General features: G+C 38.0%; 1 protein-coding gene across 1 annotated transcript in view; it reads right to left on the minus strand.

Moving 5' to 3' along the window:
* LAMA2 (laminin subunit alpha 2) overlaps positions 1–22,517 on the minus strand; it is a 375,020-nt gene that overhangs the window by 150,076 nt on the left and 202,427 nt on the right. The window contains exons 13-16 of the mRNA XM_082305530.1: positions 17,822–17,923; positions 16,440–16,651; positions 10,206–10,317; positions 5,580–5,693 (exon numbers count right to left, since the gene is read on the minus strand). Coding sequence (XP_082161656.1) covers positions 5,580–5,693; positions 10,206–10,317; positions 16,440–16,651; positions 17,822–17,923 — 540 coding nt within the window. The remainder of the gene's footprint in view (positions 1–5,579; positions 5,694–10,205; positions 10,318–16,439; positions 16,652–17,821; positions 17,924–22,517) is intronic.

The following is a 22,517-nucleotide window of genomic DNA, read 5'->3' on the forward strand; positions in this document are numbered from 1 at the left end:
ACTCCATCTACTCTTCTTCCCCCTCACCATATAGGATTTAGAAATTCTAAATCATTTGGCAGGATCCATGACAGGCTCAGCAAATTAGTTTGCTGGCTTAGACTGTTTCCATTTTTTCACCACATTTTTAGCAAACCACACTATTCCTTTCACTGCTATTTGTCACAAGACACCCAAGTTACATAGCCCTTTCACAGTGTGAAAACAGAGAAAGCAGGAGAAGTGGTTTTGGCTCTTAAATACCATATTGAAGTGTTTGGGTATAGACTGAAAAAGCATATGGCAACTTGAAAAGGCCAAAATGAAAGCCATGAGAGAGATTTTATTTAATGGGCTGTGTTCTGAGTTGATTTAGACAATGGGCCAGATCAAATCTAGAATCTGTTTCACCCAAGCTGCTGCTTAAGAACTCTTGAGTTTTTGGGTTTTTTTAAGGTGTCTGTATTTCCAAATTCTGATTTAATTTATAATATTTTTAAGAACACTTTAAAATCATTTTCTCATCTGCAATAAGTCATGTGTATGGTACTGACTGATAACAGCATTACTGTCTGAAAGACATAATGTATCCTCAATAAAGAATACAGAAAATGGCACCATTCTAAGGAACACTGATTTCTTCTTCAGGACTTTCCAGGATTGCAATGATTTGTAGAAAGTTTTTTGCATTGTGCTCTGCATAGCCAGTACCATACATGTGGGCAGCTAAAAAAGCACAATACCCTTTTTACTCATGAGTGCACTGGTGTCAAAAGCATCTATCTCCAGAAATGCTGTTTGCTGTTTTAAAGGATGCATTCTTATTGCTTGTGTATACAATCAGCATATCTTTGAACTGAAAGTATTAGTCAAAATATTACATTTTCACATATTTGGTAGACTGTGAGCTAATACCAATTATTGAGACTCTTAGTCAAACAAAATTATGGCTTTAGTACCATCAGCTGGGTTAAATTCTACTTCATTAGATCACTTAAGTCCATTTGATTGTTACTTCAAGTGCTGTCATTCAAAAAGAATCTACCGGCCATACTGAAAAAGTAGCTGGGAACATTAAGATATGCTTTTAAAAGAAGATGTGACAAAAATAATTTAAGTGTTTCAAAAGAAAAATCCTTTGCAATTCAACTTTTTTAAGGCATCACGTCAAATTATTTGTACTTTTTCTGAAAAATAATGGATTCTTCTTTTGTGTTAAGTTTAGCTTTAAATATCCTCAGACATATCTTAATGTTTTTGAAGAACATGAGTGGCTTATATGTCAAGGATGTTATTAAAGTGAGAGGAGCTAACACACTATTTTAAAGCTATGCATTTCTTACAGAGTGGTATTTGCGGCTTCTGCTTTTTTTAAGTAAAAAACCTGGAACCTTCCATTTTGTAAGAAAACAATTCATGTTACAAAGAGCTGACCTTCTTCTCTTCCATGAATTATTTTCTGAAACTCTAATGTCAGTCATTTCCACGTACTGTGTCTAATTCTCCTCAATCCAGATCTCTGTATCTGCTTACTTCCTCACCACAAATCAATAAATTTAAAAACAAAAAAGAAAAGAACCCAACACATATAGTACCAAAATCTGAGGATATATTGCACCATGTATATGTTAGAGTTTAGCTGAGAAATAACAATCATCTTGTGTGGTCCCATACTTTTCTCCCTGAGCCAGTCTGGATTTTGCAGGACAAAGAACAAGGATTATGTAGTATGCACATGTGACATAATTTGCCTGTTCTCTTCAGTGATGCATTAAACTTTATACTAATTTCCCAAATTTATAGATCACTTTAAGTACTGAAGTAGATGAGTTATTAGCCCTTCTAAAGATATTATCAATACTCATGAAAAATTTGTGTTTTCTTGATATCAATTCGTTGAATCTCAGTTTGAAACTTGTCAAATGTACAGCAATGGTTTTGAGTATCATCTGGTTTGAGCAATGTCTAATTATACTGAGATTATTTCCTTAAAACATGCTTAAGCCTGTGAAGTCTTAATTTCATGTTTGTAGGAACATTTAATTATTTTTTTTTGTGTCATGAGACTGGGTATAAAGAAGATCATGATCAACTGTCCCTAACCTGCTCAGTACATTATATACACTCTCTTTTTATTCCCTTGGAAATATAGTTTGTTCCAACACATTGATCTAGTGGTTTTGGTATAATCAATGCCTTGTTCCATAGATCCATAGACCTTGTGGCCAGGAACGATTTTATGCTCAAATCTCTATGCTTTCAAATTCCAGGTACTGGATCTCAAACGATTTTGAATGCATCAATTTTTGGGACCTCTTTTATCTCCAAACACCACTAAACTTCACTTAGACAACCTCTGAGTAAGCAAGACAGTGAAATTTATTTTTTGTCCAAAATTTTATGTATGACTCAGACCTTGTTGCCCAAAGACTTTATTGCTGATGTCCTGGAGAGTGTTTTCCATCGTTTCCTACCAAGCCAGCTCTTCCCCCCCTTGGCAGAAACCAAATGAACATCTTTATGCCCAGTATCAGGGAACCCTAAATTCACACTGAAAACCACTCCTCCTTAGCTGCATATGCAGCTGAGTGTATATGAATATTTCCAAACAGTCTGAATAGAAGGCTAGTGATGAAAATAAAACTCTAATCAGGGAGTATGACTGAGTCCAAGATCGTGCCTTTGGCACGCTGCTGCCCTTCCTCAGGATATCTGTCACAGAGACAACCAGGGAAGCTGCTAGTTTAAGCTAGTTAAAGAAAGCAAAAGGGTAAATCTGGGTGCCTATTTTAGTATATTCCCTAGCCATCTAGACCAGACAATGGTATTATGTCTTTGGAAGCGTGAATATGCTCTTCTGGCATTTTCAAACTACGGTAATGTCAAGATTACATGGACAATTCCCCTTCCTGGTATTACAAATGCAACCAGGATGTTTCAGAGGCTTTCCATAATTTTCACCTGTGGTATAGCCTATACTGCATTTAGATTAGGATGTATCATTTTGTTACTGTGTATATGAAGATGGGTGAAGACATTTTGCCACTCCTGTGGTGAACAATGTATAAAGCACACGTCCACTATCTCAGATGGCCTCAATTTACATGGTATATGCCATTTACACACAAAGGAATAAAATACAAAATGGGTGCCACTGGGGACTGCCCACTTAGCAATTTGAGCGTATCTTAGGGGAGAAAGATCTGCTTTATTAATACGAACATAGTATCCTGCAATGAATGAAACACCTTGAAATGTGTTTGCTTTTCACAAGGTTTAGGTTTAACCAACCTTCTAAAGCTACCATAAATGCGTGTGTGTAACACTACAAAAGAGTATTTCTGAATTTTAGAACTTGCTCTATGTACCAAAGCAGTTATGTATATCACAATGGTAACGAGAATGATGTACCATGCAGCTCTCTATATGGTTGCTGTGGGGATCAAAGGGCTTTGCAGGTTACTGCAAGATATGCGTTAAAATGAGCTTTTTATACAGGCCTATGTCGAAGCAGATGATTTGAGCTTTTATCATGAGTCAAAAACATATTTCAGCTGCTTTTCAACTACATTTCAAAGCTAAGGAAGAGCAAAAAGAAGTATCATATCAGTAAATTAGGTGCCTAAATTGTCTGTTGTATTACTGAAAAAACACCATGAATAATAATAAGGAGGCCAAAAGGCTGTGTAAACCTCAATAGAAAGAATGCCTTTGATGTGAAACATTTCTCTTTTTCAGCATTCATACTTCTCTCTCTTTCACTTCAAAAGGCTTATGATCCAAATTGAATAGCAGCATTTAATAGCCTGCATGGATACTAACCAATCTAACTTCACTTACAGTGTTTTCAAAGTAAGCTGCAAGAAAATCCAGAACTGATTTTAAGCTCCCTGTACGCCTCTTCTTTATAGCATGATCTAGTATAAGCTCAGACAGAACACATAAAATACAGAATGCTTGATAACGCATATAGATTAAAGCACATTTTCAACCGGCTATTTTCCCCTTCCTTGTCAGTGCCGTTCTCTTTACACCAGCACGCTTGAAATATCAGAAGGGGGAGCTCTACTGTCTCAGTCAATAGTTCACACCAGCTGAAAAGCGCAAAAGCACTACAGTATGCAACTATACGGCATTCTCTCATATCCAGGCTACTGCTACAGACAAAAATAAAGAGGGAACTTGTGCAAGGGCTAAAACTTGAAGACACAGAAGCAAGCAAGCTCAGAACTCGCATCTGGCTATGCACCCCTAAGCAAAATAGTCAATAGTTTTGATATACCTTAAACAGGACTCTCCCTTCCCTTTCTTTTCTGTTAATCAATTTTATCCCACATTGATGTTATAGACATCACAGCTGGAGGCTACAGTCATTAATGCAATAAATTTTATCTTTGTCAGGAAACACAAATCCGTATTACCCTAGTGATAAACATTTTCATTGCATGTAAGTGAAGGATTCAAAACATGACTGTCATGTCATACAGATTTTTTATCCTAGGTACTTCTTTGAGGCTTACAGTATAATTAAACTCAGAATAATTTTAAGCTTCTATTCATGAAAAAGCAATTGAAAAAATTCACTGATCCACACATTAAGGACATCTTGTTTTGCACAGCAGTGCAATTAAACATCTTGTATGGGCAAAACAGGAAGACCAGTGATAATTCTAAGTGCCAAATTACATTGAAAAAAGCCTGAATTTTCATTTTGGATTTTTCCCAGCAGCTTTTTCTTAAGGAAATAAAAGGGAACATTTAGAAACATGCACAATACAGAGTCTGCTTAAAATTCTGCAGGGAAATGAGAGTATGATATCCCACTAAACTGGCACTGGCTCAAATTGTGTTTCTGCAAGACTAATGAAATGAGAAATGTTGTTTCAAGCTTCGTGCCATGTCAGACAATATAAAACTAAAAATGCCCTTGAGTTAATCAGAACAGTCTATTCAGCATAATTCACCCATTCCAAAAAGCTACTGAATGGGCTGGAAATAGTGCTGGTAGGCTTGCTATGGATAATATGACAGATTTAATTGCTGAATTAGTAGGTGACTACATAAAATCTCCATAGCCTACAAGAAAAAAAAAGTTGATTTAGCCCAAATCATATGCTTTTATTATTTTTCTAAAGTACAACTTATTAAGGGTTTCTTCAAGGTTTAGTAGGAATTTAGATGAAAGAAGCCATTAACAGTATCTTCTCGTCATACTAGAACAGAATTCACAAAGTTACCTGCTACATACTATAAATTGAATACACTGCAGGAGAGAGATGGAAGGTGGGGATAAATCCTGCATGGAAGAATATTGATATATTTGCTGCTTTGTGCATGCCATACCTTACAGTATTGATTCTATTTCAAAACATAAATCCTATGTGAATAAAAAATTCCTTTTGTTTAACTGTAGAAGCTACCATATCTTGGCTTGAGGGGATCCTTAATGTCAGCAACAGTTCAACGTAAAGCTCTCTTCCGTTAATCACTGGCTTTTTTCTCCTTGAGTATTTCAGGTCTCAGAGGTCATTAATTCAATTGCACAGGTGTATTGAATTGATGTTGGCCATGTCCACCATGTTTCCTGTAGTGACACTTACCAGGCATTCTCCTGTGATATCATCACACAATTCTGCATGACCAAAGCATGTACATGGTGCACAGACTCCACCAAAAATTGTGCCATTCACACGCCTGTGTCGAGGCCAGCAAGACTGCAAGATAAATTAGATAAAAAGTTAAACTCTCACTTGAACAGAGAAAGGAATAGGATCTTTAAAATATTGTTGAATTTGATGCTTGCACACACAAAAACATACTTGTCAAATTAATAAAAATACCAACATTTCTCTAGAAAGTTGTTCTGCCTGGTGCTATGGCTTTGCACTGACCTTAGCCTTATTGGCAGGTGTGAGATTAGAGGAAACCTTAACTTGATCATTCTTCTGAAGTGGTAAAATAAAGCAGAGAAATGAAGAACTGAAATATGACAGCATCAAAGCAAGAGGTACAGATGGAAAAATAGCCAGAAGGCAAAATACTGAAGGAGAGAGAAGGAGGGAAGAAAACCCCAAAACAACAAAAACCTTTTCTAAGAAGTTCAGCTGCAAAGAGCAATTGAAATACCATTTAGTCATTCTTGTTTGGAGTCTAACAAAAGGCTACACTGAAATAAAGCACAAGCTGAAAACAAAGCCGTCCTTTTCTTTACAAATTGTTCTTCTTAAATATAAAGTATAGTCATTTCCCTTTAAGAAAGTACTCTGATTTTTTATTTTTTTAAAGTTAAATTCAGATCAATATTAAATGCATGGCCAGTTTTTTCTTAGGAAAGGTGACATCGCACAACTGTGATTCATCAGCGAAAATTCAGGTATTCCATTTCTTCATAATAAGATGTCAAGCAGTAGTCTTCCTTACTGTATATCTCACAAATGGCTTTATAGTTTTTGCAAACTATCCTTCCTCCATAAGACTGCTCATGTGATCCAAGGATTTTGCATAATATAAAAAAGTGCATGACAGAGTGTTGACCTTCAAAAGCACCTGGCTAATACAAAGAGAAAGTTTTGTAGTGATAGAATACTAAAAGTACCATTTAATAAAGAAAATCCTTTCCCCTTCACATACACTCTCCAAAAAGGTAACAAGAAGATTCTCCTTTATAAAAATAAAGACGATGTTCCTTTTTGTCTTACTCTTGCAAAACGTTAAAGTAATTTGAAGATGAATTGAAATGATTCTTCTAAAAAACCATTCCGAAATCTGAGACATTATCCTTATTTTTCCTTCTTTTCATTCTTGGTTATGCATTCCTAACAAAACCCATAAATACTAAAAACTAAAATTCAGAGTTATAAAATCCAAAAAAGAAAAAGAGGTTAGAAGAAATTACCCTATTTTTTTTCTGTGGCATGAGATGCCACTGCCTAAGCTGTTTCTGTATAAACCTATAAATCTTCCTCTTTCGGTGATTCTGAAAAGAATGATCTCGTGCACAGATATACATGACATTGCACAAGGTAAGTCTCCAAAAGTCACTAATTCTACGGGCTTAGACATGGAGTATCAACAGCAAGGCTTAGAACAGAACCAAAATTAAAGATTACATATTGGGATCTTAACAAAAGAAATGATGTAACATTCAAAAGTCAGGACAGCTCTTGACCATCATAGTGATGCAAGTTAAACACAACTTTTTCCACAGTGGAAGTAAAAGAGTAGATAGAAAGGGAACAAAGCTGGTGGAGAAGAGCAATTAGATGGGAAGATGTTGACAAATAAAGGCCAGAAGATTCACATGAGTAGAGCAAAGTAACTATCACAAATGAGTCCAATTGGTATTTGAAATTGTGCTGGTTTTGCCTGGGATAGAGTTAATTTTCTTCATAGTAGCTAGTATGGGGCTATGTTTTGGATTTGTGCTTGAAAACAGTGTTGATAATACAGAGATGTTTTAGTTACTGCTGAGCAGTGCTTACGCAGAGTCAAGGCCTTTTCTGCTTCTCACACCACCCCACCAGCGAGCAGGCTGGGGGTGCACAAGAAGCTGGGAGGGGACACAGCCAGGAGAGCTGACCCCAGCTGACCAAAGGGATGTTCCATACCATATGACATCATGCTCAGCATGTAAGTTTGGGGGAAGAAGAAGGAAGGGGGGGACATTCAGTTACGGCGTTTGTCGTCCCAAGTAGCTGTTATGCGTAATGGAGCCCTGCTTTCCTGGAGATGGCTGAACACCTGACTGCCGATGGGAAGCAGGGAATGATTTCCTTATTTTGCTTTGCTTGCATGCGTGGCTTTTGCTTTACTTATTAGACTGTCTCTATCTCAACCCACAACTTTTCTCAATTTTACCCTTCTGATTCTCTCTCCCATCCCACTGCGGGGGGAGTGAGCGAGCAGCTGCGTGGTGCTTAGTCACCAGCTGGGGTTAAAGCACAACAGAAGTTTAAAATTTGATCTGCTTTACCTATGCTCATGCAAGTCTGTGTTCATTTCTCAGATATACTAGCAAAACCATAACAATTTTCTTTGACTAGAATCTTGTAGAAAATTAATTTTAAATTTGTGTAATGGAACAATCTCACAAGAGACAGCATATTTTAAATGGCATTAGTTGTCTTCTGAAGACCGATCATGCCAAAACATTCACAGCAAGAAAATAAGTAAATAATGGTTTTTAGTGCTGCAGCGTCTAAGCCAGGTACCACAACATCATTATGCATGAAACAAACACATACATTAAATTAAATGAAGAAGAGAAAATGAAACTGAAAACCTGCATAAAATCAATAAAAATGAAACTCTGCTAGGTTGAAACTGTGTTGGACAAGGCCAAAAGTATTCAGAAGAAACAAATATGGTATTCTAAAAAAATCGACATTTTCAACTTATCTTTCCATACTTTCTCAACTGCTAGTTTGCCTGGAAATCTAAAATTTCACTGTGTTTTCTTTTCTTGCTTGTCTTTGTTATAAAAAGCACAAACATCTACTCAGAACATCAAAATATTTCCCCATTTTTTTCTGTCAAGCACAACTGTTCAATGCATATCATCTGTTGAACCTCTGCTACAAAATACTCATGAGAAAAGAATTCCGTGAATAAAGGCATGGAAACTAAAACTTTTAACTGTATCATTGTTATCGTAAGATAGACCAGCTTTGTCAAATGGCATTTCTGAGCTGTCCAAAATGCTGTGAAATTCAGTGAGGGGACATAGGAAAAGTGTGCTTATGCAGAAGTCTATCATATCTTCTTGGTCTTCAGTCTTGGGAGGAAAACCAACGTACAGGTAGGGACTGCAATATGGTTTAGTTCAATAGGTCTGTGGTTGGCACTCAGCCAGAGCAGGAATCAAAGAGTGTCCATGCCCACTAGTGTGCATAGGGACTTTAAATTTGCAGCTATCTATATATGTACTTTCTATTGTGGAATATGATCTTAAGTATATGTCAAATTTCAGGGACTGTTTTGAATTTGAGAGAAGGTTTAGTATTGAAGGACACAATGTTGGACAGAGAATTTCAGCAACACTAAGGCACAAATTCTACCAAAGTCCTTCAGCTTCTACAACAAAAGTAGATATTGAAACATCTGCAATCAGGGCTTTTCCAACTGCTTTCCAGGAAATCACACCTAAATCTGAATTGAGAGGAAAAATGGACACGTAAAAAAAAACAAAACGTGTGAAGCACAATGACACTTCATCCAGCTTTTTTCTTCGAATAATTGAAGAGACAGACAATGGTCATACTTCAAAATTATTTCTCAGCCAAGGTAGGCAATATTCTTTTCCAGTTTATTTTTCTGTCTGTACCATTTTGGAAGTGATAGGAATATCCATTGATTCCTTCAGGCCTGCTTTCTACATTAGTTTATCTAGCCCCAGCAACAAGCGACCACATTTGGCATGAATCTAGACTCTAAGGCCTAAATATCACATACAAGCATGGAAGATTTTAAAGAAAAAGAGAGCTGACAAGCAAATGCCTAGAGTGCCTGCATAAATGGCATACTGTTTGTAGTTTTGTGAAGCAGAGCATCTTGGTGTTTAAAACTATTTCCTTAAAGGCAAAGCTTTTGAAGAATTTTTTTTTTGGCTTCTACTTACCCCAAGCTATGCCCACGTGAGCTAGTTAATCATATGTATACTTGTATGAACACATTCTGTGTGAACTAATGAATTTGTTAGGAAAGTGGGTATTTTCTGAGCACGTGTGCATGTTATTATCTGTAACAGGACCAAACTAAAATGAAACAATCCTCACAAGAGCACACACACAATCCTCAAAGACTCCAAGGCAAATGGCAAAGCCCTGGGAAAACAAAAGAGGAAACTCAAACACATTAACTCAGATAATTTGATCCGGCTTTGTTGTGCACAGGTCAGATAACCATTTTCCTTCTAATTGTGAAAGTTTCATGCATTTGTAACATCAATTGGCTGAAGAGTTCGACGACTGTTTTCATTTTCTTTTTGTTAAGAGAAATGTCTTTTCATAACTCCACATCACACAGAGGTGTAAAACTTCAGATTTCAAATATTATCAAATATAATGAACCACCACCTAGAAATAAAGGTAACTAGACAAGGTATATCAAATGCCTAAAAAACAGGAATGGACAGCTCTTTTACTAATTTCTACCAACACAGGGACACTGGTTGCTTTCAACTCTCACAGTGTTAGCACAATTGATCTGGACTGCATCGTGATACTCACCTCACACGAGGTACCATCATACCCCGGGGGACAGTCGCATAACTCCACTGCAGACGCCACCTTTCTCCCAGCTGAAGTGTGGTCAGCAGCTTCAATGCTAACGCTTCTTAGTCTGGATGTAACAGAAATGAAACAGTTACCGTAGCAAATTAGATGGAAGCTTATGTGCAGCTGGATGCAACAAGCAGTACATAGTGACATTCTGTGGCTTGTTTATGTTCTCCTGTTTAAAAATAAGGAGGTTTTCATATTCATCTATTTCTTCCTAAACTACATGTCTGTAGGCTTGTTACTACTTTTGCCCATCATGTGAGGGAGACTATGGTCAGACACACATTGATAAAAATAGATTTAAAAAGTCTCACAGCATCGTATCAGTAGATGGAAGGCTATTCCTGGCCTGCAAGCCACAAGTGCCAACTTGCATTGCAGCTGTATATATAGCAAATTTGACATTAAGCAGTGTCTTCAAAATTTATAAACCACTACTTCAGCTTTCTAAAACGTTACATTACTAAGTTTTGGTTATAGGGTATTTTTATTCTGGAGATTTGACCTCTGAAAAAGATTTCAGCTCTGTTCAGGAGGATCTAAGTATTATGCACATGAAAGAAAAAAGTATGCACATGAAAGAAAAAGGAAATCTTCCACCATATACCTTAGTTTCCCCAATGACAGAGAAGACAGAGTTGGAGAATTTTCTGTTCTGTGCACAATCACCCTTAAAAAATACATGCTAGACATTGGCTAAACAGCCATTGTTTAGCCAAACACCGAACATGATTTTTATTTAAAAAACATGGAAGTATGATGAGAGAAACAACAAAAGCGTTTTGATAATCTTCCAGGTAATATGCAAAACAGATGTCGTTTATCTCAACAGTATCCATTTGGGGAAAGAAATTGGGATTTAGGGATTTAATTCCTATGAGAATTCATAAAGAACATTAAGGCATTATAGAGGCTAAACAACTTCTATTTTTACCCAGAAATCTTAACAGAGTGCTTGATTACTAGAGCTACCTGAAAAGCTTCTGTTGAATCTTTTTCAACAGAAAATACCCTTCTGTCATGACATGCATTTTGTTAAAAAGAATCAATTTGATTTGGGAAATGTAAAACAAACTTTTTTTCCTCCACACTAAGGCATTTATCTTTTGGCTGCCAAAAAATTCTGAACACTATTTGGATGACCTTGGATAAGAAAACATCCAAGAAAAATATTTTGTTGTTACTGCAGTGGTTGGAGGAAAGGTTAAGACAGGATATTTTCCCACTCAATTTTATGACTACTCTCAATAAGACAGACATAAAAAGTAGGGGAACAAAAAGGAAGATTTCTGAAATTAGAATGGGAGCTTCAGAAAAACAGAAATTTTACCATCATTGGGGATATGACTGGACTTTGGAGGAACTACCTTTGTGGATTATGCAGTTAGAAACTTGACTCTAATTTGGCGATACTAGAACTTCTGTAAAGGGTTCTTGAAACTATTTTAAGAGAAGGATGCATGTTTCTATCCAGATCTTCGTTAAGATCTCTCTCACTTTTCAGTATTTCCCCTTCGTTCCATTGCTGCATGCTTATTTTGCAATCATCTTTTTTGAGTTTTCCTTAGAATAAGATAAGCAATCAATAGGATATTAAATATCAAAGGGTGATGACTTTAACAGTAAAAAAATCTAACAATTTAAGGAGAAAAATCTGTAAATGAAGAAACAAATTACTAGTAAAAGGCCAAGGTTTATTTATCCTTTGAACTACAGCTAGTTCCCTCTCAACACAGATCTTGGAACAAAGAGAAGCACTTACACACAGAAACAATCCACCCAGTATTATCCCACATTTGTATTCACTGAATTGTTCCAATTTTCATTACGTTCTGCTATTTGCTAAATGGGATTTTAATGTGTTTAACAGTTTTTAGCATTAACAGTTACTCAGTGAAGAAAGCTGCAGTGATTTTTTTTTTTCTCCCATTTTGATGTTGCAATTTTGATTCCTTGATGCCATTCTGCATTCATTAAAATACATAATGCTGGCAGTAATGGGGCACTGGATCCTGAAGATGCATGAATAATTTGAGATTCGACATCGAGACCAAATATTTAAGCTGACTGTTACTGTCAGCAGGCAACTGTTGACTTCTAAAAACAAACAAGATTAAAAGGGAAGGGGACGTTTCAGGCAGTATCAGCATAGTTTACTGTCTGCTATGCCAGGCATCTGAATCACATCAGCTACACAAGGCACATGAAGTACTGACCCAAGCATTGCTCATTTGTCTTGAAGCCAATTCTGCATATGGAAGAAAATCTCGGCCTTTCCTTCCCTCTTTCTCCTTGTGTCTAGCACTGATTCTGTATGTGGTTGCAAACAATCTGTTATCTTTAGCACCACAATTTCCAATGTCCATCTGAGTGTCTACAACATTTACCATCACTGGCTACTCTGAATATTAAAACTTAAGAAACTGTGCTACTAAACTTTCTTTGAAGCACAAGCTAACAATATTAGATTAAACAAAATGATAAAAGAGAGCTGTCTTTTCCTAGCCTGTTGCTTCTACCACAGATGGACTTAACTGCAACAGTTTGGAAGATCTGTCAAGTTAGAGGAGGATCGCAATTTAAACCCAGAAGCTGTATTCACTTTCAAATTGATTGCTGCATTTCTGTGTTCTCATTTTTCATCGTACTTGATCGTCTAAATGAAAGCACACTCATTTGAGGAAGCTTCCTAATTATGCTATAAAGCAATAGCAACATTCTAAGCTTAAAATGACCCAAAAAATGTTCTCAAAAACATGCTCGAGTCAAACTCACCATTACTGCATTAATATTGTTTAGTAACTAATTGAAAGCACTACTGATTAACTAATGTTTTTAGTAGGTTAAACTAAACAAGGGTGAAAAATATAATCTTTAAGTTAAACCTCTTGCTAACTGGAGACAGCTCCATTGAATTTTTAAGTCTCTTCCTACACGACTGCAAGAAAGTTGCTTCATCTTACAATGCCTCCATTCTGGCCTCTTCTCAAGCACGGATTACAATAGCACCTTTGGAAATCCTTACACATGTGGTGTCATTATCCATTTTGAAAACTTTCAATATTTAAGTGAACAGGTTGCTTAATATTGCAATTTCTAATCAGTATGTTGTATAATTCTGCTGATGCTTTGAGGCAGAAATTGTCATTCATGAAGGATCTAATAACCCTGTAATATTTCTGTCTCTCTGCCAGACCCTCTTTACTCTCTCAGAGGAATATCCATCTGTCCACCACACATACCTGTTTAAAAGACAATAAAAAACTCTTAGTTCATATCTACTTATCTACTAAGGCTTAGCTCTACACTATTTATTTGGCAAAAATGTCTTCCTTTGGAGCCCATCAATGGTAGTCCTTAATCAGCTCAAGATATCACAAAGAATATCCTCTTCATTGGGTCCAGACATTTTCCCTGCAGTACTAAAGGGGCAGAATACAGAGAAAAGAGTTGTTTTGCATGACCTTAGAGCTATGAGCACAGCTTTCCATCTAGTATGTTTTAGCATGAGTGAAAGTCAAAGAGAATATAAAAAGTCAGAACTGAGGCATACCCTGAAAATCAGCAATGTGCCAGCTGGGCTGGATGACAGTAGATGCTGTTGCTGCTACATCATCTGACTGGGAGCATGCACTGTTCTGAGAAGATTTAACTCCACCCAGTAAATCCCACCCTGATGGGTGAAACTACGATTCCTCCAGTCAAATCAAAGATGAAAAATCCAATTAATTTAATTGTGATTGGAATTTCACACCCTCTCTTCCGTCACACTAAACTGCAATGAGCACCCTGACAGCACTCAATAAAATGTGCCTACTTCAAAGCAAACTATTTTCAATGACTTCTGGACATGCTGTTGGTAATCACAGTAACACAGTGACTATTGCATTCTTCTCTGGTAAGAGACATCATAGCGACAGCTAGAGATGTACCAGTAATATAAAAACACTTCTAGCAAGAAAGGTACTCCTAAAAATTACTTCAGTCCCTTCCCCTAAACCCCTTTTAAATCATTGTCTTTAAGGGACCAACCTTGCTAACTGTAATGTCACTGCATCTAGAAGATGGTGGCTACTAACCTGCAAAGCAAAAATTATATGATTGCCCCAGAGCTCTTCTTGAAGAATATTTCCAAGACATGTTTTCAGAAAGTTATCTATAACACACCACTAAAATGTACCAAAGGCTGAATATGAACAAGACTAAAAACAGTGAGGCACCACACATAACCAAATGGCTAAAGCAGTAATGTGGGATGCAGACGGCAATGTAGTCTTCCAAACGTGCCACTGACAGGTCCGCCACTTCTTACTTGCAAGGCACGAACTATAGGCTGTGCCAGGTCTACATGTGTGTGCTGACCTGAGCAATGTGCTGTTGCCCGGAGGGGATCTGATGTGTCCCACCCCCACCGCTCCACAGTAGAGGCAAGATGGAGCCAGTACGTGTCCAGCAATGAACTTTCTTCACAGGTTTTAACCGCCTAGCCAAAGTGGTTTTTGTAGGAAAGCTCCTCTTCTCATTCTGGTGCAAATGTCAGTACACAAATGTATGTAAACCACTGATAGCTGAAGTTTGCATTTCCCATAATACTTTGTAAGACAAGCAGTCAATCATATGTATCTCCTTTAAAACAGCATAGCATAAAAGCCCCTATTGTTCACCCCAAAAATGCTCCTGCACTCCTTTAGTTTGGAAAATTCTGACTAATTTTTTTTTTTTTATTTTATTTGAATGGGAACAGAGTGGAGGAAGAGCACTCACTGAGCTCCCACTAGTCTCAGCTGTAAGCTGTGAATTAACAGCTTCTCATGGTCTGCTCATTCATAGTACATAAGAGGTGAGCTCTGGCCTGATGGTTTGACTCTTCTCTAACAGCAGGGTGGGAAGGTGATGGGCCATGAAAGGTTTTCAAACTGGATGCAAGGAGATGCAAGGTTGATGACCAAATGAGCAAATTAGGAAACAGTTTGGCTCAAACTCAAGCTAGTTATGATTCACAAACTTATTTACAGAGAGGCAATACATACTAATTAACCACAGAAAGAGAAAGAGATTGAAGAAACGTGAATTCTTTTTGCAGGGAAAATATGTACACTGCCAAAGCTCAAATCAGAAAACTGCATGCTGTTGACACAACCTGCCTTTCAATTTAGGATGTATTTTAATTACCTAAGTATTCAAATGATGGTTGGATTGCTTAAGAAATTTCACAGTAGCAAAAACTGTATCTATGCTCTCAGCAAATAATCACTAATGTGCTATCATCTCCCTCCATTCCAAATTCACTTATGCTGCTGAATCAAGTGATGTGTAGGTTAGAGAACATTTCAGGTTTTATGCCTTGTGAGTAGAAGACTACTATGCAATCAACTCCATTGCACATTTCAAAAATATTATTTATGCCACGTAGCTATTAATGTATAGACAGAGTGCGATCATACAGGATCAGGAGAGAGGCTGTCTTCTAGCCCACCTGGAGTATTTGCTCATGCACTTATGAAAGTTTTAAATGCAAGATGAGCTTTACAGGTTCAACCACACTGCAGCCACTGAGACAGAACAACTGTCTGTCATCTCATACAACATCTTTCATTTTATCAGAAGACTCAGAAGGGTTCCCATGAAATCAGAGGTTTTAAGCAGTCCAGGCAGCAGCCTGACATAAATCGAGGCAAAGGCTTTGGGATTAGCCAGTTCTGTGTGTGGTACTGATTAAAAACAGAAAACTCCCCTCTAGCCACTTTTCTAGCTTAGAGACTTAGGATATTATCCTCTGGTCCACTGTTAATATGGGCCTGAGTGCTCATTAAATGGGGAAAACAATACATAAGCAATATATCATCTCTTACTTCAACATGTCATTACTGCACTCCATGATTTACCATATACATGGGAATTACAGTGTTCACAAAATAAACATATTTATAGAACTGTCATTCATGCCTTAATAGTCCATGTGATTTATTTTCTTACAAGGTTGCTTCTTTCTGTTACCTCTCCTCCTCCTGCCTACCCAAAATGAAAAAAATACTAACAACTGTTTGAAAGTGTAAATGAATGCTATGGATTTCATGGTAATAAATTAGCGTGTTTTAAATTACATCAGCTTAGTTCTCTGAAGAGAGAAAACAAGTATTTTGAGAAGCTGCCTGTAGCAAACAGACACGTTCCCACATTCACCTGTAGATGGCATTCATCCCATAGCTGTATGTGGCTCTTATGAGGATCCTCTTTACGTTTGCAAGGATAGTCATGAACTCCCTCCTGCTGACTGGAACATCAGTGCCATGCACAGAGAAAGATTCTGGTTTCAGCACAATTTCTTCAGTGTGCTCTTCAGAAGGCTGCAGGTGAATGCCCCCTTTTGGAGTGCTGATTCTCAAGTCACCTCCCTAGATAGAGCCATGAGAGAAAGACATTTAAATATGAAAGAAGTCAGGAAAAGAAGCTCTATCTGTAGCCAGTTGGGGTACAGGATTTATTGAATGATATATTTTACAAGAATAATAAATATCAAGAATAACATTCACCTTTCATAACCCTGAAATGGGCTTGCCTGATAAAGTTGAAAGTCAGTGCAAAAGAAAGTTTAGGTTATTCATCTAAAATGTAGTGTCATGGCTTTGCACAGGCAAAAGCAAATTCATACAATGCCGAGCTGCACAAGAACAGGTCTGCTGAAAGAATGTGAAAGTGTTACCTCAAACAAGCAATTATTTTATTTCTTGATACTTCCTGATGAACAGGAAGAATACAGTTTTGTAAGCTACTGCAGTATTGCCAGAGGCTCCTTGAGATACTGAAGATTTTAGTTCTCTAAAGTGTGTCCATTTTCTGATACTATAAATTAGCTGAAAGTACATGCACCCTGCTGTTTTGTGTCCTCAACCACCAGGCTTCACGCTGAACATCTGAAGAAGTAGGCAATTTTCTTTCTTTTTTTTTTTTTTTCTTTTTTTTTTATGTGTTGTGGTTTAACCCTAGCCAGCAACTAAGCACCGCTCACTCCCGGTGGGATAGGGGAGAGAATCAGAAGAGTAAAAGTGAGAAAACTCATGGGTTGAGATAAAAACAGTTTAATAATTGAAATAAAATAAAGTAAAATAGTAGCAGTAGTAGTAGTAGCAGTAGTAGTAGTAGTAGTAGTAATAATAATAACAACAATAATATACAAAGCAAGTGATGCATGACGTAATTGCTCACCACCCGCCAATCGATGCCCAGCCAGTCCCTGAGCAGCGGTCACTGCCCCCTGGCCAACTCCCCCCAGCTTATATACTGAGCATGACATCATATGGTATGGCATAGCCCTTTGGGCCAGTTTGGGTCAGCTGTCCTGGCTGTGCTCCCTCCCAGTGTCTTGTGCACCTGGCAGAGCATGGGAAGCTGAAAAGTCCTTGTCTTAGTGTAAACACTACTTAGCAACAACTAAAACATCAGTGTGTTATCAACATTATTCTCATATTAAACCCAAAACACAGCACTATACTGGCTGCTAGGAAGAAATTAACTCCGTCCCAGCTGAAACAAAGACATGGTGGCTGAAAAGACAATCACTTTACCTCTATGATGACATCAGATTGAACCATCAACTGAACTGTCTCTTCTTCCTCTGTGAAGTCATAGGAGACTGTAAATTTCAGATGTCCTCCAGCAGCTGCTACCTGGGGAGAAAAAAGACAGAAAAAAATGCAATTAAATGAAAGAAAACAGGCCTTAACCATTTTGGGGGCAGTTTTCTCCAGCATCAGTATTTCCCAGAAATAGAATTCTAGTGTTACAAAACCATATGCGGATACCTGAGGATTACAGCTCCATTCCCTTCTTGCTCAACCATCTAGAAATCACACTTAGTCATTTTTCTTCTATGCCTGTCAAAGGCTGCAAATTCCTTAAACACACAGACTAACAAAGTGATGAGAAACAGATCTGAAATCTATGCAAACTTCCACTTGATACTGACATTAGGTTTTCAGTGTATTTCACTTATATGGTCATCATTTAGGCTGGGCCTCTACATTAGCAGCCTTAGCAACCTTTAGAAGATTCAATAACTTCAGTTTTGTTGATGGGGCAAACAACCAAAAAAGAAAGAAGCCCAGTGACGTTTTTCTTAGAATGAATTGTAACCTAAAATAAAGTAAGAATTTTCCCCTCATGGTGTCAAATAAATTTACTTTAAAAGAATGCTCCAGCCCTTTCTCTCAGTTTGCCTAAGCCTTTAGTGTGAGAAGTCAATAACCAGGCTCTTGTGTCATGCCGATATATTTTTTCTATGCTCTTTTAGCCCCCAAAACCATGGCAATGACACTAGCTTTTCCATGAAAAAATTGAGAGAGATCAGATTTAGAATGCAAATCAAAAGCTACAGATTTGAATGACAGAGTTCAGTACAAAACCAGTGCTTTTTGTTAATTGTTTGGAGGCAGCATAAGTAAATCAGAAGTTGCAAGAGCTACATTTTGGTTTTTAAACGCATCTGCCTCATACTTCAGTGCAACGTGAGCCTCCTCTCAGAGACTATTAAAATCACAGGGATCCTTCTGCCCTTCCAGTCCATACTGCTGACCACAGAGAAAATTCGTGAGTCTTCTACAAAGAGAATAATCTGGTTATTCTCAAGGACATAATGTTCTATCTCTTGTTCATTGTACTAGATGGTTTTGCACATAGTAACAGAAAACAAGTCCCAGTATTTAAGGCATGGAAATCAACTGATTTTGAATTATCCAAAAAGCTATAAAAATCCATAAACCGCATCTGAGGCTGTACAGCTAATTGCTAGGTTAAAGACAGAAAATTCACTCCAATTCATAACCCAAAGCTTGGATCACAGAATCACAGGATCATAGAATCATAGAATACCTCAAGTTGGAAGGGACCCATAAGGATCATAGAGTCCAACTCCCTGCTCCTCGCAGGACTACCTAAAACTAAACCAGATGACTAAGAGCATCATCCAGATGCTCCTTGAACTCTGACAGGCTTGGTGCCATGACCACTTCCCTGGGGAGCCTGTTCCAGGGACTGACCACCCTCTCGGTGAAGAACCTTTTCCTAATGTCCAGTCTGAACTTCCCCTGACACAGCTTCATTCCATTTTCTTGTGTCCTATCGCCGGTCACCAGAGAGAGGAGATCAGCTCCCGCCCCCCTCCGCTGTCCCCTGTGAGGAAGTTGTAGACTGCGAGGAGGTCACCCCTCAGCCTTCTCCAAGCTGAACAAACCAAGTGACCTCAGCTGCTCCTCGTAAGTCTTGCCCTCACAACCTTTCACTATCTTCGTCACCCTCCTTTGGACACACTCTAACAGTCTGATGTCCTTCTTATATTGAGGCATCCAAAGCTGCACACAGTACTCGAGGTGCGGCCGCAGCAGTGCAGTGTAGAGTGGGACAATCACCTCCCTCGACTAGCTAGCTATGCTGTGCTAGATGCACCTCAGGACATGGTTAGCCCTTTTGGCTGACAGTGCACATTGTTGATTCATATTCAACCTGCCATCAGCTCAAACCCCCAGATCTCTTTCCGCGGGGCTGCTCTCCAGCCTCTCGTCCCCCAGTTTGTATGTATAAGCAGGATTACCCTGTCCCACATGCAGAATCCGGCACTTGCTCTTGTTAAATTTCATACAGTTGGTGACTGCCCAGCTCTCTAGTCTATCCAGATCTCTCTGTAAGGCCTCTCTACCCTCGAGGGAGTCCACAGCTCCTCATAGTTTAGTATCATAGGCAAATATCGGCATTGGATGTTTATCTATGTGGTATCCAAACCTGTTAGAACCAATGCAACTACATCCAGCCTTGCCCATAGCAACATGAAAAGACTTTTTTTCCTTATACACACCTTTTACAGCATTTTTGTTTTGCCTGTGGTAAAGGCTAGACACTGGTTGATAACTGTAAGAGGAATGTAGAAAATTTAGATATCCAAAATGCTGCAAGAAGTACCCCGAATCGCTTTCAGCTTCAGACAAACATTTTAAAAGAGTAACTTTTGCAGAATTTTACCATTTCTGTTTCAAGTTCAGAGTAACTACAAGATTCAAGGAAGTGAAAATAATGGGAAAACAAAGATTGTGTGGTTTCAGGCAACCTATGAAAAATATGTACCGAGACAGGTTTTACTTTTTCCCGACTACGTAACCTTTACCTTAGTAAATGAAAATCCAACACGGGGAATCCATAGGTCATACAGAAAAAAAAAAAGAAAGGAAAGGTTCTGATTTAAAATGAATGCAGATAGAAAAGCAGTCAACAACGTAAACTTTGACCAAAAATCTGTTAGAAAGGAGTAGACAAACAGATAATACTTCAGAGAAAGCAACCAGAATGGATTAGGGACTTTTAAAATAGGACCAACAAGATGCACTAGAGGAAAGTGGTGGGTTCGACTAGTCCAGAAAAGAGAACGCTAAGAAGGAATAGGAAAACAGTTTACCAAAACATGAAAGACTGGAAAAATGAAATGGCCATTTTTATTTTCCTGTGGCAGCTGCAGGGAAGGCTTGAAGAAGATTCAGCTTGAGTATATAGAAAGCTTTCTGACTGTAAGGATGGTCAAAACAGTATCAAGCTACTTGAAAATGCTGTTGAACTCCTTCATTAAATGTTTAAGAGCAGTTCAAACATGTCAGAGATACTCTAGGTATGATGCCTAAGAGTTGGAATATGACTAAGAAGCCTCTTGAGGTCCCTGCTAGCCACAGCAGTCTGAGTTTCATGGCTGCAACTGGCAAGATTTGCATATCACAAACAGGATCACACATTGAAGTCAAGGTCCCAAAATGGCACTTATTGGAGAGAGTACCTGGTAGTTCAGAATATATATCTACCTTATGTGCTGTATAATACCAATGTAGATTAGAAAAAAAACCCAAACATATATAAACCAGAAAGCACTACTTCCTTCTGCCATTGTTTATAAAGGTTAATTTAATTTCCTTCCCTTCCCTTCCTCTGTATATTTAAAGTACAAGTTCACTCACAGGCAAAAGAATTCAGAGGTCAATCCATGTGCTGCATGAACAATTATGTCTCATCTAGTGCAAAAAATACTTTTCACTGAATTTTGAATACAAAGGCGATACAGAAGTTGGGCACCTGTGAGATCCCTTCACTTTGACATTGTTCTCTGTATCACACAAAGATTCAGAGTTCTGCCTCAAGGATTGTCATCTGAGGCCATATCAACACCAAAGAGAACAGAGCATAGAAGTTTGCCTTGCTGGTGACAAAGGCATGTATTTGTTGAGACAAGAATAGCTGACTAAAAACGTCAAGGAAGTTCCACAGAATTTCCTTTATCTCTCTCCCACCTATTTTTAGATTAATACATCAAGTATTTCTTCCCAGCTCAGGAGGCAGAATCTATGTGTTCAAGAAAAGTCACAGACTCCCCAAGAAATACAAGTATAGGAGAGAGAAATCACAGCTATCTTAATTCTAATGTACCAAGCTTCTGGCAGATAGTTAATTTTTTTGGTTGTTCATGGTTAACTGTACTATTATGTTACATGGTGTTAAAGGATATAACCAGAGAGCAGACAAGACTGGTTATGATATCATGACAGTTGCATTCTGGGTCAGTCAAAACCCTCTGAAGCAGGAGAGACGGCTCCTCTCCTGTGAACACATGTCCATGCTCAACAGGAAGAAAGCTGGAGGGCAGGAGGAAGTACTCAGTACTACCTTGTGTAAAACATGCTTTGATGTTATGCCTGTCACACTAAAATCACTTTTAAATCAAGACAAGTGATAGTAAACCACAAATATTTACAGCATTGAAAACAAACAAACAGCATTGCCAGAAATATTTGAAAAGCCATAGATGAGGAAAGCTTGCACCTCTCTACATGGAAATCAAATTCTAGAAGTCTTTCTCCTCCTTCACCTAGTCTGCTGTCAATGCTTTTCTGAGCAAGCTGTCAGGATCTCTCCTGCTAATGTCATTGGAGAGTACCTCTTTCTTATACAGCTTTTATAACCCATCATATTCCTGAAACATTTGGTGATTCACACTTTCCCTCTCCAATGCCTCTTGTAACTCTGCCCATAAAGTTTTAGCACTTACTCCACTACACTAGAGGCTGCCTCATTTCTTCTGAATATCATCTGCCAAATGTAACTTCAGAAGATCAGGAGCTACTTCCACTAAATAGAGTGCTGTTTACAAACCCTTATTTCATTAAGCAGTAAAATGCTCTTCTGTCAGCTAGGAAGAGACTCAGTTTGTGATTAAAGCATCTAAATATGGTTGCC

Source organism: Platalea leucorodia (assembly GCF_965183815.1).
Source record: "Platalea leucorodia genome assembly, chromosome: 3".
NCBI classification, from domain to species: Eukaryota; Metazoa; Chordata; class Aves; order Pelecaniformes; family Threskiornithidae; genus Platalea; species Platalea leucorodia.